The 15000-nt window shown below is 47.5% G+C and overlaps 2 protein-coding genes across 2 annotated transcripts in view; one reads left to right on the forward strand and one right to left on the reverse strand.

The window, feature by feature from the left end:
* Window positions 1–4010, forward strand: part of LOC113567733 (cadherin-24) — a 32827-nt gene extending 28817 nt beyond the window's left edge. Inside the window, exon 13 of the mRNA XM_035521753.1 lies at window positions 948–4010. Coding sequence (XP_035377646.1) covers window positions 948–1748 — 801 coding nt within the window. The 3' untranslated portion in view covers window positions 1749–4010. The remainder of the gene's footprint in view (window positions 1–947) is intronic.
* A 7761-nt stretch (window positions 4011–11771) lies between these two features.
* Window positions 11772–15000, reverse strand: part of mdp1 (magnesium dependent phosphatase 1) — a 4770-nt gene continuing 1541 nt past the window's right edge. The window contains exons 4-6 of the mRNA XM_026995829.2: window positions 14032–14139; window positions 13259–13344; window positions 11772–12481 (exon numbers count right to left, since the gene is read on the reverse strand). Coding sequence (XP_026851630.2) covers window positions 12399–12481; window positions 13259–13344; window positions 14032–14139 — 277 coding nt within the window. The 3' untranslated portion in view covers window positions 11772–12398. The remainder of the gene's footprint in view (window positions 12482–13258; window positions 13345–14031; window positions 14140–15000) is intronic.

A 15000-nucleotide genomic window follows, 5' to 3' on the forward strand; every position in this document is an offset into this window, starting at 1 on the left:
GAAGCATTAGTACTGGTCCATTAGTACTGGTCCATTAGTACTTGTGCATTAGTACTGGTCCATTAGTACTGGTCCATTAGTACTGGTCAACTACTACTGAAGCATTAGTACTGGTCCATTAGTACTTGTGCATTAGTACTGGTCAACTACTACTGAAGCATTAGTACTGGTCCATTAGTACTGAAGCATTAGTACTGGTCCATTGGTACTTGTCCATTAGTACTGGTGCATTAGTACTGGTCCATTAGTACTGGTGCATTAGTACTGGTCAATTACTATTGAAGCATTAGTACTGGTCCATTAGTACTGGTGCATTAGTACTTGTGCATTAGTACTGGTGCATTAGTACTGGTCAACTACTACTGAAGCATTAGTACTGGTGCATTAGTACTGGTGCATTAGTACTGGTCCATTAGTACTGGTGCATTAGTACTGGTCCTTTAGTACTGGTGCATTAGTACTGGGCCATTAGTACTGGTCCATTAAGAAGGAAGGATGAATTAACTAGACAGATTAAAGTAAGATCCAATTAAATAAATCAGTCCATGAATCATCACATCAGTGCTTAGCCAGGCACTGATTACTGACTGGCTAACAGAACTTCATACATTTGTGTTTAGGTTTTATTTTAATGATTCTACAGTGAGTGGATTAATCTCTCCTGTTCTGACACACCTGACTTTGTCTCTGATTTGTTTTATTCCCTCTCTCTCTCTCTCTCTCCTTCTCTCTCTCTCCTTCCCTCTCTCTCTCTCTCTCTCTCCTTCCCTCTCTCCCTCCCTCCCTCTCCTTCCCTCTCCCTCTCTCTCCTTCTCTCTCTCCTTTCCTCCCTCCCTCCCTCCCTCCCTCTCCTTCCCTCTCTTTCACTCTCTCTCTCTCTCTCCCTCTCTCTCTCCCTCTCTCTCCCTCTCTCTCCCTCTCTCTCCCTCTCTCCCGCTCTCTCTTAGCAGGCTCCAGTGCTCCACAGCTCTAACTGGAGTGACTCCAACCACTCTGGGGCTCCTCCGTCTGGATTCCCCACCCATCACATCTCCACCTCCACCATCACCTCCACCGTTGCTACGGATGACACCACACCCACACCTGTTCCCCACAGACTGACGGAGGCTCCCATTAACACGAGCCAGAGCACAGCACCGCAGCGCCCCCTGCAGGCACTCAGAACCACAGAGGGGGCACTGCGGAGAGGGGGCGGAGGGATACCACTGGTCGGAACTACTTGTCTGTACCCAGAGGCGAGTGAGTCGGTGGGTGTATATGCACTGGCAGGGCGGGACTATTCTCAACCCCTTTTCATGCCTTTCCAAGGAGGGGTGGGGTTATACACGGGAGGGCGGGGCTTAGGGAGCCGTGTGGGGGAGTGGGCGATGAGGAGTGGCTCTAACTCACTTACTCACAGAATGGGCGACTTCCTGCAGGACCGATTAGCCCAGGTGACCTATGACCCCATGCAGCCGCCATACGATTCGCTGCAGACGTACGGGGTGGAGGGGGCGGGGTCTCAGGCCACGTCCCTCAGCTCCCTGGAGAGCGAGGGCGAGAGGCAGGCAGAGGAGGCAGAGGGCGTAGACGAGTGGGGACCCAAGTTTCACACACTGCTGCAGATCTTCAGAGACAGGGCGAGGGAGACATGCGACGAGCAGACGGTGGCCAGGCGGGGAGGACCCGGAGAGATAGGCAGTGTGGAGAAAGAGAAGGAGAGAGGGATGGAACAGGGAGGGGGGAGAGGAGAGGGAAAGAGCGAGTGAGAGAGAGAGGGGGCGAGAGAGAGAAAGAGAGATCACAGTAGGGTAACTTATTGTGATATTTCCTGTTGGGGTAATTCAAAACATTTTTTTATAATTTAGTAAATAATATCGCAATACCAAGAGATCCAGTTACTCTGTTTGAGATCAGTAATTCACAAAATTCACAACTATAACACACTCACACACACACACACACACACACACACACTCACACAGTGGCTATTCACCGGACACACCGCTAACATCCACAATGCTGCTAACACGCTTAGCCACACATATGCTGGCGAACACATGCACACGCGTGCACACGCACACACATTTTCCAGGCCCACCGGAGGAAATAAGAGCGATGTTGCGTTCCCCAGTTTCCCATAACATTTGTGTAAATAATTCACTTATGCACTCTGAGCCAAAGTTACAAAACATCTCATATCTGAAATATTGATTGCGGGCCCTCGTGAGCGCCATTGTTTGAAAAACAGGCCTCATGAATAATGCATGACCCCTATTAATATTGATGCTTATGTATTAATAAGAAAAAGCTGCCACATAACAAAGCAGAAATAAAGTGAGAGGATAATGGTTCAGGGAGAGTGAGAGGGGAGTAAGAATGAGGGGAGAGTGAGAGGAGAGTGAAAGTGAGGTGTTTTTAACAAGGTTGCAGTAGCTCCACGTCACTGCTCTGGGCGCGGACTTGTTTAAACGCTTTCCTGCGTGTCACCTACTTCTGGGCCTCCTGCCGAGTTCCCTCGTTGCTCTGCCGTTTGACTTCCCTTGACTTTCAACCCGGTAACAACCTCTTCCTCTGCGCTTCTCACCATTATGGGCGTCCACGCCGCTGGCCGACGAGCTGTAAATCAGGTTCTCACCCCACGTAGCTGGGAGAAGAGAGTACGCATCTGCCGCACAAAGAAAAACTCCAAACCTGACGTGTTCGTTTCTTCCTTCAGACCGACGGGTGGCTTGTGTTTCTAATCTGAGAGGTTGTGATGGTGATTTGGAGATTGTTGGTATTAGCTGGGATTACTTTGATTGGCACATGAATTCTTTCAAATACAACAACCGACTGTTTAATCCCCCGACACACCAAACCACACAGGTGTAGCTGTCAGGAGAAACACCTCTGTGTTACACCACCATAAAAGTGAGTCATACACACGCGGTGCCCGGCCAAAGTAATTCAGCCCCCTTCAAAGTCAGCAAATTTGCCTCGTTCGCAAATGACATTTTATTATAATGCGCTGTGTTTTAAAATAAACTATAAGACCTATAAACCTGAAAATGACTTTAATATGGGATTTATGTAAGAAAATATCTGGTGAGAAAAATGAAAAATGCAGTTTGCATAAGTAATTCAGCCCGTGCTGGCAGCAGGGTTCACACAGATGAAACGCATTGCCCTAACAAGGATGTAATTGGCTTAAAATGACTCGTCTGTGGATCATTAAAAGATGTTACCTGTTCTGAATAAAAGGCCACGTTACTTCAAATGCAGCGGGTCAGACAAGCCACGACAACCGAGACAAAACAGCATTTTCAGAAGAATAAAGATGATGGTCTACACTTGCACAAGATAGGACCAGACTGCAGAACAATCTCAAAGTGTTTGGATATCCCAGTGTGCACTGCTGGATCACCTGCGTGGAAATGCAGGCACTGCCTGGCCAGGGCTGTCTTCTCAAACCCAGCGTCCGAGCAGGACAGGTGCTGGGGACAGCGGTCAGTGGCTGAGGCCACAGTGTAGGAGCCCCAGTCCACGACAGTCAACAAACAGCCCCTGAGAGCTCTGCACTGACCAGCCTGTGAAGGAGGGCAACTGCAAACAACCTGAAGCTCCTGGAGCAAGTCTGCCAGGAGGAATGAGAGGAAACGTGTCTCAGCACTGTGCAAAACTGGTAGAAACATCCCCCAACACACCTGAAGGTGGTGGAAACGACGTCCCCCAACACACCTGAGGGTGGTGGAAATGACGTCACCCAACACACCTGAAGGTGGTGGAAACGACGTCCCCCAACACACCTGAAGGTGGTGGAAACGTAACTCCAACACACCTGAAGGTGGTGGAAACGACGTCCCCCAACACACCTGAAGGTGGTGGAAACGTAACTCCAACACACCTGAAGGTGGTGGAAACGACGTCCCCCAACACACCTGAGGGTGGTGGAAACGACGTCACCCAACACACCTGAAGGTGGTGGAAACGACGTCCCCCAACACACCTGAAGGTGGTGGAAACGTAACTCCAACACACCTGAGGGTGGTGGAAACGTAACTCCAACACACCTGAAGGTGGTGGAAACGTAACTCCAACACACCTGAGGGTGGTGGAAACGTAACTCCAACACACCTGAAGGTGGTGGAAACATAACTCCAACACACCTGAAGGTGGTGGAAACGTAACTCCAACACACCTGAAGGTGGTGGAAACGTAACTCCAACACACCTGAGGGTGGTGGAAACGTAACTCCAACACACCTGAGGGTGGTGGAAACGTAGGACCTTGCGTATGAGAAAGATGATTAGAATAATAGAGAATAATCTGATTATTATTAAAACGTTCATTATTGGCATTATTAAAGCAGCATTTTTAAGTTTGTTTTTGGACTAGTACTAAAATATCTACTGAAAAATGTGACATTTAAAGATGCACTTTAGAGCATATTGGGTTTGTAATCAAAATGCTGGTGGTAAGGATCATGGGAAGTATCATGGGTAGCTGTGGAAGAAGGTTGGACCTTCCAGAGTGTGGAAGAAACTCTGTAAAAAATCTCAAATCTGTTTGTTTTACACAGCATGACTGCATATGTGTTATTTCATTTAATACCTTCAGTTTTTCTAAAAAGTACAAATTATTAAAAATAAACAGGTGTGTCCAAACCTGTGACTGGTAACACACGCAGACACTCCCTCAGAGACTATGCAAATCAACGCTGACAGTATCCACCCCATCATGTTTCCTTCCCCATTCAAACTACAGATGTAAGCAGATGTCATGTACACATGTTCATAATTTGTCATGTACATATGTAAATATGCCCATGTAGTCAAGAAGGTGATGGATTTACTAACAAAGACTCTGTTAATAGTTCTCTGTCTATGTGACGATCTCTTGCGGAGGGTTTTGCCCTCACTGACGGGTGTCTTCGACCCTCGAGATGTGACTGTGTTCTTGTGTAAAATAAACAGGACCGTCTGGAACTCCTTCACAGGGATCTGAGGGTCACCTCGGCACCACAGTGGAAATAAACCACAAGACCTTTCTGTGTTCATCATTCTGCATATTATGTTGGTGTATTGCACTTTAAACTTTCAAATAAATTTCACCAGTTAATCAGACATGCAGTTAACACTATTTATTCAGATTTATGTTCTGAAACGACACACTTGTAACCACTCACACACTCATATGCAAACACAACCACGCACACACATGCAAATGCAACCACTCACATCTAGGTGCATGTATGTGTGTGACAGATAATCACACTGACCCCTAGAACCTATGGCCTCTGATAGCATCATGGTCTCCTGGCCATGTGCACCAGTAGAGAGATCCAGGACCTGCAGCATTTACTCGTCAAATGCTCACCACGTCCTCACCACTAAGACGTTTAAGAGCCCACGTCCTCACCAGTGAGACATTTAAGAGCCCACATCCTCACCACTGAGACATTTAGGAGCCCACGTCCTCACCACTGAGACATTTAGGAGCCCACGTCCTCACCACTGAGACGTTTAAGAGCCCACATCCTCACCACTGAGACGTTTAAGAGCCCACGTCCTCACCAGTGAGGCGTTTAAGAGCCCACGTCCTCACCACTGAGACATTTAAGAGCCCACATCCTCACCACTAAATCCACAGAATCACTCAATCCAGAGGGACCCGTAACAGCACAGACACACCCCCCCACATCACAGTTAAGCAGGGAGGAGGGATCTGTTTTAGGACACCCCCCCCCCCCCCCCCCGCACACACACCACAGTAAAAAGGGGAGCAGGGGTCAGTGTTTGTTAGGACACCCCCACCCCACACACACACACACATCACAGTAAATAGGGAGCAGGGGTCAGTGTTAGGACACCCCCCCCCCCGCACACACACCACAGTAAAGAGGGGAGCAGGGGTCAGTGTTAGGACACCCCCCCACACACACACACACACATCACAGTAAATAGGGAGCAGGGGTCAGTGTTAGGACACCCCCCCCCCCCACACACACACACATCACAGTAAAGAGGGAGCAGGGGTCAGTGTTAGGACACCCCCCCCCACACACACACACACACACACACATCACAGTAAAGAGGGAGCAGGGGTCAGTGTTAGGACACCCCCCCCCCACACACACACACACACACACATCACAGTAAGGAGGGAGCAGGGGTCAGTGTTAGGACACCCCCCCCCCACACACACACACACACACATCACAGTAAAGAGGGAGCAGGGGTCAGTGTTAGGACCCCCCCCCCCCACACACACACACACACATCACAGTAAGGAGGGAGCAGGGGTCAGTGTTAGGACCCCCCCCACACACACACACACACATCACAGTAAAGAGGGAGCAGGGGTCAGTGTTAGGGCACCCCCCCCCACACACACACACACACACACGCACATCACAGTAAAGAGGGAGCAGGGGTCAGTGTTAGGACACCCACACCCACCCACCCCCACACACATCACAGTAAAGAGGGAGCAGGGGTCAGTGTTAGGACCCCCCCCCCCACACACACACACACATCACAGTAAAGAGGGAGCAGGGGTCAGTGTTAGGGCACCCCCCCCCCCCACACACACACACACACACACACACACACACACACATCACAGTAAAGAGGGAGCAGGGGTCAGTGTTAGGACACACACACCCACCCACCCCCACACACATCACAGTAAAGAGGGAGCAGGGGTCAGTGTTAGGACCCCCCCCCCCCCCCCACACACACACACACACACATCACAGTAAGGAGGGAGCAGGGGTCAGTGTTAGGACACCCCCCCCCCACACACACACACACATCACAGTAAAGAGGGAGCAGGGGTCAGTGTTAGGACCCCCCCCCCACACACACACACACACACATCACAGTAAGGAGGGAGCAGGGGTCAGTGTTAGGACCCCCCCCACACACACACACACACACATCACAGTAAGGAGGGAGCAGGGGTCAGTGTTAGGACCCCCCCACACACACACACACACATCACAGTAAAGAGGGAGCAGGGTTCAGTGTTAGGACACACCCCCCACACAGAGGCTGCTCTGCTATTGGTCATCTGTGGTCTTGGGTACTCTTCTCCATGCCACCCTCGACCTTTTTACATAAATTACCCATGAGGCACAGGAGAAGGAAGATCGTTAAATAAATTATTAGGAATTTAAAAATAAATAAAAATCTTCAAAGCCGAATGAGAAAGGACTAGTTTTAGAACGGTAACCAACACTTGGCAGCCACCTGAGAAGCAGCACAAAGCTTCGACTGCTCTGTAATGACCCTTTAGAAAGCGGCCTTGACTTATAGGTGCAGTTCCACGCACCTGACATACGGTCCCTAGAAATGTCTCACTCTCCCTTACCCAGGAGCCAGGTCTCAACACCCTGTGAACAACCAGGCGTGTTAACTAGACTTAAATGAACTGAGTGATTGCAAAATAAATCCAGTAGTGCATTTTGACTCAGGGTCCATGTTTGTGAACGAGGGCTTGTTACTAGTCTGATCCTGAGCACAGGAGCACCTCTGGCTGGATGTAATTTAGGTGTAGGCCATTCTTCACGCAGGAGTAGCACAGAGGTGGATGGGAGCTTGGAGGTGTTTATCAGGAGCAGCAGTGTTGCTGGAGTTTGTCAGGGACACCGATGGGTCACGTTTAGCCAGTGGTGGCTGTGGTCAGATGCCGATTCCTGATGAGGAGCGGTTCCTAACGAACATGTCAGCAGATGGGTTGTACACACTACACTCCCATGAGGTGTCTAATGAGGTGTCCACAGCACCCCAGTGTTTTATGGGAATTTTCCTCTGCTGTGGTATGGCTGCAGGACTCTCTGTGTGAACACTGATTAGTGTTAACTAGCTTTAGGTTAATGACTGCACAACAGATACCTAAGCTCCTTCTCTAATGAACGTCACTTAGACACCTCTGAAAACAACAGAGACATGGAAAAAAAAATTACAGAAGCAGGCTCTAAGCAGACAGTGAGACAGTAACGTTCCTCTCTTTAACGACAGTGATGGAGACAGTAACGTTCCTCTCTTTAGAGACAGTAATAGAGACAGTAACATTCCTCTCTTTAGAGACAGTAATAGAGACAGTAACGTTCCTCTCTTTAGAGACAGTAATGTTCCTCTCTTTAGAGACAGTAATAGAGACAGTAACGTTCCTCTCTTTAGAGACAGCGATAGAGACAGTAACGTTCCTCTCTTTAGAGACAGTAATAGAGACAGTGACGTTCCTCTCTTTAGAGACATTTTAGAGACAGTAACGTTCCTCTCTTTAGAGACAGTGATAGAGACAGTAACGTTCCTCTTTAGAGACAGTAATAGAGACAGTGACGTTCCTCTCTTTAGAGACAGTAATAGACAGTAACGTTACTCTCTTTAGAGACAGTAATAGAGACAGTAACGTTACTCTCTTTAGAGACAGTAATAGAGACAGTAACGTTCCTCTCTTTAGAGACAGCGATAGAGACAGTAACGTTCCTCTCTTTAGAAACAGTAATAGAGACAGTAACGTTCCTCTCTTTAGAGACAGTAATAGAGACAGTAACGTTACTCTCTTTAGAGACAGTAATAGAGACAGTAACATTCCTCTCTTTAGAGACAGCGATAGACAGTAACGTTCCGCTCTTTAGCGACAGTGATAGAGACAGTAACATTCCTCTCTTTAGAGACAGCGATAGATAGTAACGTTCCTCTCTTTAGCAACAGTAATAGAGACAGTAACGTTCCTCTCTTTAGAGACAGTAATAGAGACAGTAACATTCCTCTCTTTAGAGACAGCGATAGAGACAGTAACGTTCCTCTCTTTAGAGACAGTAATAGAGACAGTAACGTTCCTCTCTTTAGAGACAGTAATAGAGACAGTAACGTTCCTCTCTTTAGAGACAGTAATAGACAGTAACGTTCCTCTCTTTAGAGACAGTAATAGAGACAGTAACGTTCCTCTCTTTAGAGACAGTAAGAGACAGTAACGTTCCTCTCTTTAGAGACAGTAATAGAGACAGTAACGTTCCTCTCTTAAGAAACAGTAATAGAGACAGTAACGTTCCTCTCTTTAGAGACAGTAATAGAGACAGTAACGTTCCTCTCTTTAGACGGTAATAGAGACAGTAACGTTCCTCTCTTTAGAGACAGTAATAGAGACAGTAACGTTCCTCTCTTTAGAGACAGTAATAGAGACAGTAACGTTCCTCTCTTTAGAGACAGTAATAGAGACAGTAACGTTCCTCTCTTTAGAGACAGTAATAGAGACAGTAACGTTCCTCTCTTTAGAGACAGTAATAGAGACAGTAACGTTCCTCTCTTTAGAAACAGTAATAGAGACAGTAACGTTCCTCTCTTTAGAGACAGTAATAGAGACAGTAACGTTCCTCTCTTTAGAAACAGTAATAGAGACAGTAACGTTCCTCTCTTTAGAGACAGTAATAGACAGTAACGTTACTCTCTTTAGAGACAGTAATAGAGACAGTAACGTTACTCTCTTTAGAGACAGTAATAGAGACAGTAACATTCCTCTTTAGAGACAGCGATAGAGACAGTAACGTTCCTCTCTTTAGAAACAGTAATAGAGACAGTAACGTTCCTCTCTTTAGAGACAGTAATAGAGACAGTAACGTTACTCTCTTTAGAGACAGTAATAGAGACAGTAACATTCCTCTCTTTAGAGACAGCGATAGACAGTAACGTTCCTCTCTTTAGAGACAGTAATAGAGACAGTAACGTTCCTCTCTTTAGAGACAGCGATAGACAGTAACGTTCCTCTCTTTAGAGACAGTAATAGAGACAGTAACGTTCCTCTCTTTAGAGACAGTAATAGAGACAGTAACGTTCCTCTCTTTAGAGACAGTAATAGAGACAGCGATACAGGCTTTCCAGTGGGTCTGGTACGTGATGTACTGAGCAGTATCAGCACAGGTACATCATCATACATGGTACTCTAACCAGCCATGTCTGTATCCCACAGCTCCTACGGAATGGGTGAGTCGGGAGTTGAAATCATTCCGGACAGAGTGCTCCACCAGTCTTTCCCAGCAGACCCTCATGACACGTCCGGGCATACCAGGTCCCCCCAGTAGTTTTCCCTGCCATCTGGTCCAACTCCCCACCAGATGGTGGTCTGTTAACAGCCCCACACCTCTCTTCACGTGAAAGCTTAAAACACGGCTTTAGGTCGCAAGTAGGTCCTAGACCTTCCGCCCAAGGGGCTCGTCTTCCACATGCACTTACGAGCAGCCTTGTGTTCAAATGGGGCGTTCGGTGTGGACAAATTAAGGCTAGCACAGATGGCCAATAACAAGGCAGCGCTCATGATCAGAGTAGACAGGCCGTTCCACAGGCCTCTCTCTTCTCCTGGTTTCCCTGTGGTTGGCCATGTGAGCTTTCAAGTCGCTCATCAAAACAATAGACTCAATGCTTGGAACTCTGTCCAGAATTTCACTTTCTCCAGAAAGGCGGACTAATCTCGCTGCTGCTGGGCGCAGATGAACACAGATCAGTCATCTCCTGGGACAGGCTCCAACTGTCCACAACCACCCACAGGCTGGCCCCGTGGCCGGCTCCAGGGTAGGAGAGGCCATCTGCTATCCAGGAGTTTAGCTCCAAAGCCCACGCTGAACGTAGAGGTAAGCCCAACTACATCTGGCTGGTGTCTCTCCACCTTATGTGCCTGTCTCTGCCCCGTCCCCCTAGTGAGGTGACGTTCCAAGAACCAAGAGTCAGTTTCTGCTGCCACGGTAAAAGTATGGGCCCCTCCACCCCTGGGTCCGAGGCACTGCATTCCTCCCATTTAAGAAGTTCTGTAATCTGCCATCGAAATGTGACGACTTCTAAAACATCACCAGAACTTTGCTTACATAACCAAGTGGTCGGGGGAAAAAGTATGATGATGTCATGTTTCCAATCAAATCCCCGCCACCTTCCAAACACCCTGTTTTAACCAGAAATACGTTGAATGCGCTGATTTCCATAACATGTTCTCATTAAGAGAGAAATTTGGAGAAATTAAAATTTGTGCTACCTCCAACCCCTCCAAAAACCCCATCTGCTCAGGGCCATCAGTAATATCAGTAATATTACTCCACAGATTAGCTCAGATATCTAATAATATTTTATGGTCATAACGCAATCCTTCAGTGCAGTGCTGCCCGGTGTACTACTCGGGGGGGGGTAGCTGTCAAGCGCATACAAGTGAAGAACGGGATCAGTGAATGTTCCGGGGTCTCTAGACGCTGTCAGCCCTCTGTCCACACATTGCCGGGGTGAGGTCTAACTGACCAGCCGCGCCACTACTGCTCAACTGCAGCACACAACCTACCAATGATCACCCATCAATTCAGTTCACAGCTGTTCTGCTCAGGGACTTTGGGGGCGGGGGGTGTCTCTGCTTAAAGATAAGCAACCTTTATGGTCTGATGTCCAATTAGTCATGTCTTGCGCGGCTGTGATGAGATGCCCCTCACGTCATAAAAATTCGGAGGATATTTATATTAGTGTGGCACGTAACAGGTGCGGGAGGGGCTGGCTGTGCTCTGGCACACGGCAGCCTACACGCGCCCACCAGAGAGATGCACTCATCAGTCGCCCTTTAATTAACATTCGCTTAATCCAAAACAACTTTAAGAGCCTCTTAGTGCAGAGACGTGAGGCAACACGGCAGAAGAGAGCGAGAGAGCGAGAGAAAAATTCACTTTTATGGAAACCCAAGAGAGAAGAAAGAAAAAAGAGGAACGTAAATAAATGGGAATGTGGTGGAGAGGCAGGAAGCAGAGGGTGTGGGCAGAGAATTACAACACTCAGAGCTGATTACAATCATTTCATTTAGCCTAAAACACACATTTTCTCTCAGATAAAGTACAATATTTAAACATGAAGTAAAACACACCGCCTTTACAATGAAACACACTGAACAGAACTGAGAAAGACAATTTCTCAGATTAAATTTTTCGGTTAGCGCTGTGCTAATAACTGTAACAGGCCCTACGAGAGCTCTACGAACCCAAGGCGTCTCACACGACAGCCGTCCTGAAAGGCAGGGTGACACAGTCCTGCAGTGCTCGGTTCAGGACGTTACTCTAAAATAATAACCCCTCACAATGATCCCATACACGGTCACACACCAGGAGGTACGAGACACAGAGGTTTCTGAAACAGTACATGCAACGTACGCGTTTTGGTGGTGGACTGAGGAAAAGGATTAGTGAGAGATTGAAGTGTCAGCTGTTTGGTGAACAGTAACTAAAATGAAGCATGGGCCACGTTTGATTAAAAGTTTTTCTCAAAAGTGTTTTTTGCTTGTTTGTGTGTTGCTGTTAAATGTCTGACTTCATTTATGGTTCTTGAATCAGTGGTAACCTTCCAACCACTTCACTGTGTCTCAATACTGCCCCCTACAGGCCACTCTGAGTGTGGCAGCAGAGGTAGCTGGTCTCAGTGCTTCCTGCAGAACTGCTGTAGCTGCTCGGTGACCAAGTTAGAGGAAACTCCATTACGAATCAGCACACAGTGCACACCTGAAAGAGGGAGAGCCAGTGAGAAACAAACGAGAAGGAGGCACTGGATGCTGCTGTTTGTGAGCACAATTTGAGGACATTTTTCAGTGTGAGTGGTTGAGAGCCCTTCAGTAACTGAACCTAGGTAGGGCGCATGGACATGTAGGCATCCTACAGACACTTGAAAGGTTTAAGTGAGAGACTGAGTTTAAGATGAGCACCACGTTCACACGTGCTTTAGCTCTGGGTCGTGTGGGAAGATAATGTACTTTTTTTTGTGCGTGCAGACAAACGATCATGATTTTCTAATATCACACCCTGTTCAAAAGTCAACCCACATGATCACATATCGATTTCCCTCATTTTCACAGAGGCCTCTGAATTACAAGGTCATTAAATCAGGGAAATATGTATTGGTTCAAATAGACGCTACATTTCCAGCATCCAGCAGACATTATTGTCCAGAGTGACGTACTATAGGTGACAAAGAATGAAATCTTTATGTATTAGGCCAGAGTCTAAAGGTGTTAAGCAGTGTTAAGTTAGAACCCGGCATTGTATCTTAGGGTCCTTTGGTAGGGAACAGGGGTTCAATATGTGTAGTTTAGGGACCCTTGGTAGGGAACAGGGGTTCAATATGTGTAGTTTAGGGACCCTTGGTAGGGAACAGGGGTTCAGTATGTGTAGTTTAGGGACCCTTGGTAGGGAACAGGGGTTCAGTATGTGTGGTAGGAACATGTGTTAAGTATATGTAGTGTAGGGACACTTGGTAACAGTTTAAACGGTTTCGTTTCGTACCCAGCCTGCTGACGTCTGTAATGTTCCTGTGTTCATCATCAAAGAACATCATGTCTGTGTAGGGAACTCCACTGGCTTTCTTCAACCTGCAAAAAACACCAACAGCATATATTCTACACTAAGGTCTGTATACGCGTGCGCTCTCTCGCTCTCTCGCTCTCTCTTGTGAGTAAGCGAAAGCGAGAGGAAGAGAAAGATTGGTTTGAAACCCGATGATGCCACAGCCATCTGTGGCTGGGAGTCCAAAAGAGCAAAACTGGCACTGCACTCTGGGTGAGTGGGATGGTATTACTCTGTCCCGTCAATCACAGCGTCACTAGCCAATCACGGATGGCCGCCATGGCTGAGGGCATTCGGCTGCCCCTGTGCCACAGCGTGGGCTGCAGTTCCGTGTTGGCTTCACGGGTTTTGGAGCACACGCGTCTGGCCGCACCCTCCAGGGCTGGGAGAGGTCATATATCAGGGGCAGGTCGGCGAGCTAATGAGTGGGAATTGGGATAATGGCTAAAATTTGGAGGAAAATAATGGAGAGCAGAGGTGCAGGTGGTATATGTAAACAATAACTGCTCCACAGCTGGGTTGCCAACATCATCAGAATTCAAGTTATTTGTTGTTTTGGTTTTTGGTTTGTTTGGGTTTTTTTGTGAATATTTATCATGTACTTTATATCATGTAATTTATAGTGCTTCTTGCACTCTCCCTCTGTCACTCACACACGCACGCACGCACACACACACACACACACACACACTCACACTAAATGGGAGTTGTACCTGTTTAAGTGTTTGACCTTTGACCCAGGGTATATCTCCTTAAAGGAAATGTATTGGTTGAGATCGTAAAGGGACAGCAGCTGATTGGCTCCTTCCACCTCCCCTGTCCTGAAAAGTAAAAACACAACCAGTGCTTACATTCTGAGCCCAACACTCAACCGCCCCACGGAGTTTAACCCCATGTCCTGCCCAGAGGATCTGCTCCGGGGCGGAGTTTCCCCCAGCTCTGAACTAATCCAGGTCACATATGAACACTGTTACGGGATTATGATCTGCTCACAGCTTCCTCACAACACCCTGACGCAGCTCCGTTCAAAGGGGATATGATGAAAAATTAACTTTTTCAGCGTGTGTGCACGTACAACTGGGACTCTGCCTAGCAACCCATGAACTGTGAAATAAGACAACCCAGTCTGCTTCCCATGGGCTGCCTGTCTGAAAACAGGGGCTGAAACCAGCTGGTCAGAATTGGCTCCCTGATACATGTTACTAAGGTAGTCATTAGAATTACATCACCCTCTACCCAAGTGTCTCCACCCACAGCTTATATACGTCACTAAAGGAGTCATTAGTACTACACCACCCTCATCTGAGTGTCTCCACCCACATCTTATATATGTCACTAAAGGAGTCATTAGAATTACACCACCCTCTATCCGAGTGTCTCCACCCACAGCTTATATGTCACTAAAGGAGTCATTAGAATTACACCACCCTCTACCCGAGTGTCTCCACCCACAGCTTATATGTCACTAAAGGAGTCATTAGAATTACACCACCCTCTACCCGAGTGTCTCCACCCACAGTTTATATACGTCACTAAAGGAGTCATTAGAATTACACCACCCTCTACCTGAGTGTCTCCACCCACAGCTTATATACATCACTAAAGGAGTCATTAGTACTACACCACCCTCATCTGAGTGTCTCCACCCACAGCTTATATACGTCTCACTGTGCCTGATCTCT

Source organism: Electrophorus electricus, chromosome 22 (assembly GCF_013358815.1).
Source record: "Electrophorus electricus isolate fEleEle1 chromosome 22, fEleEle1.pri, whole genome shotgun sequence".
Taxonomy (NCBI): domain Eukaryota; kingdom Metazoa; phylum Chordata; class Actinopteri; order Gymnotiformes; family Gymnotidae; genus Electrophorus; species Electrophorus electricus.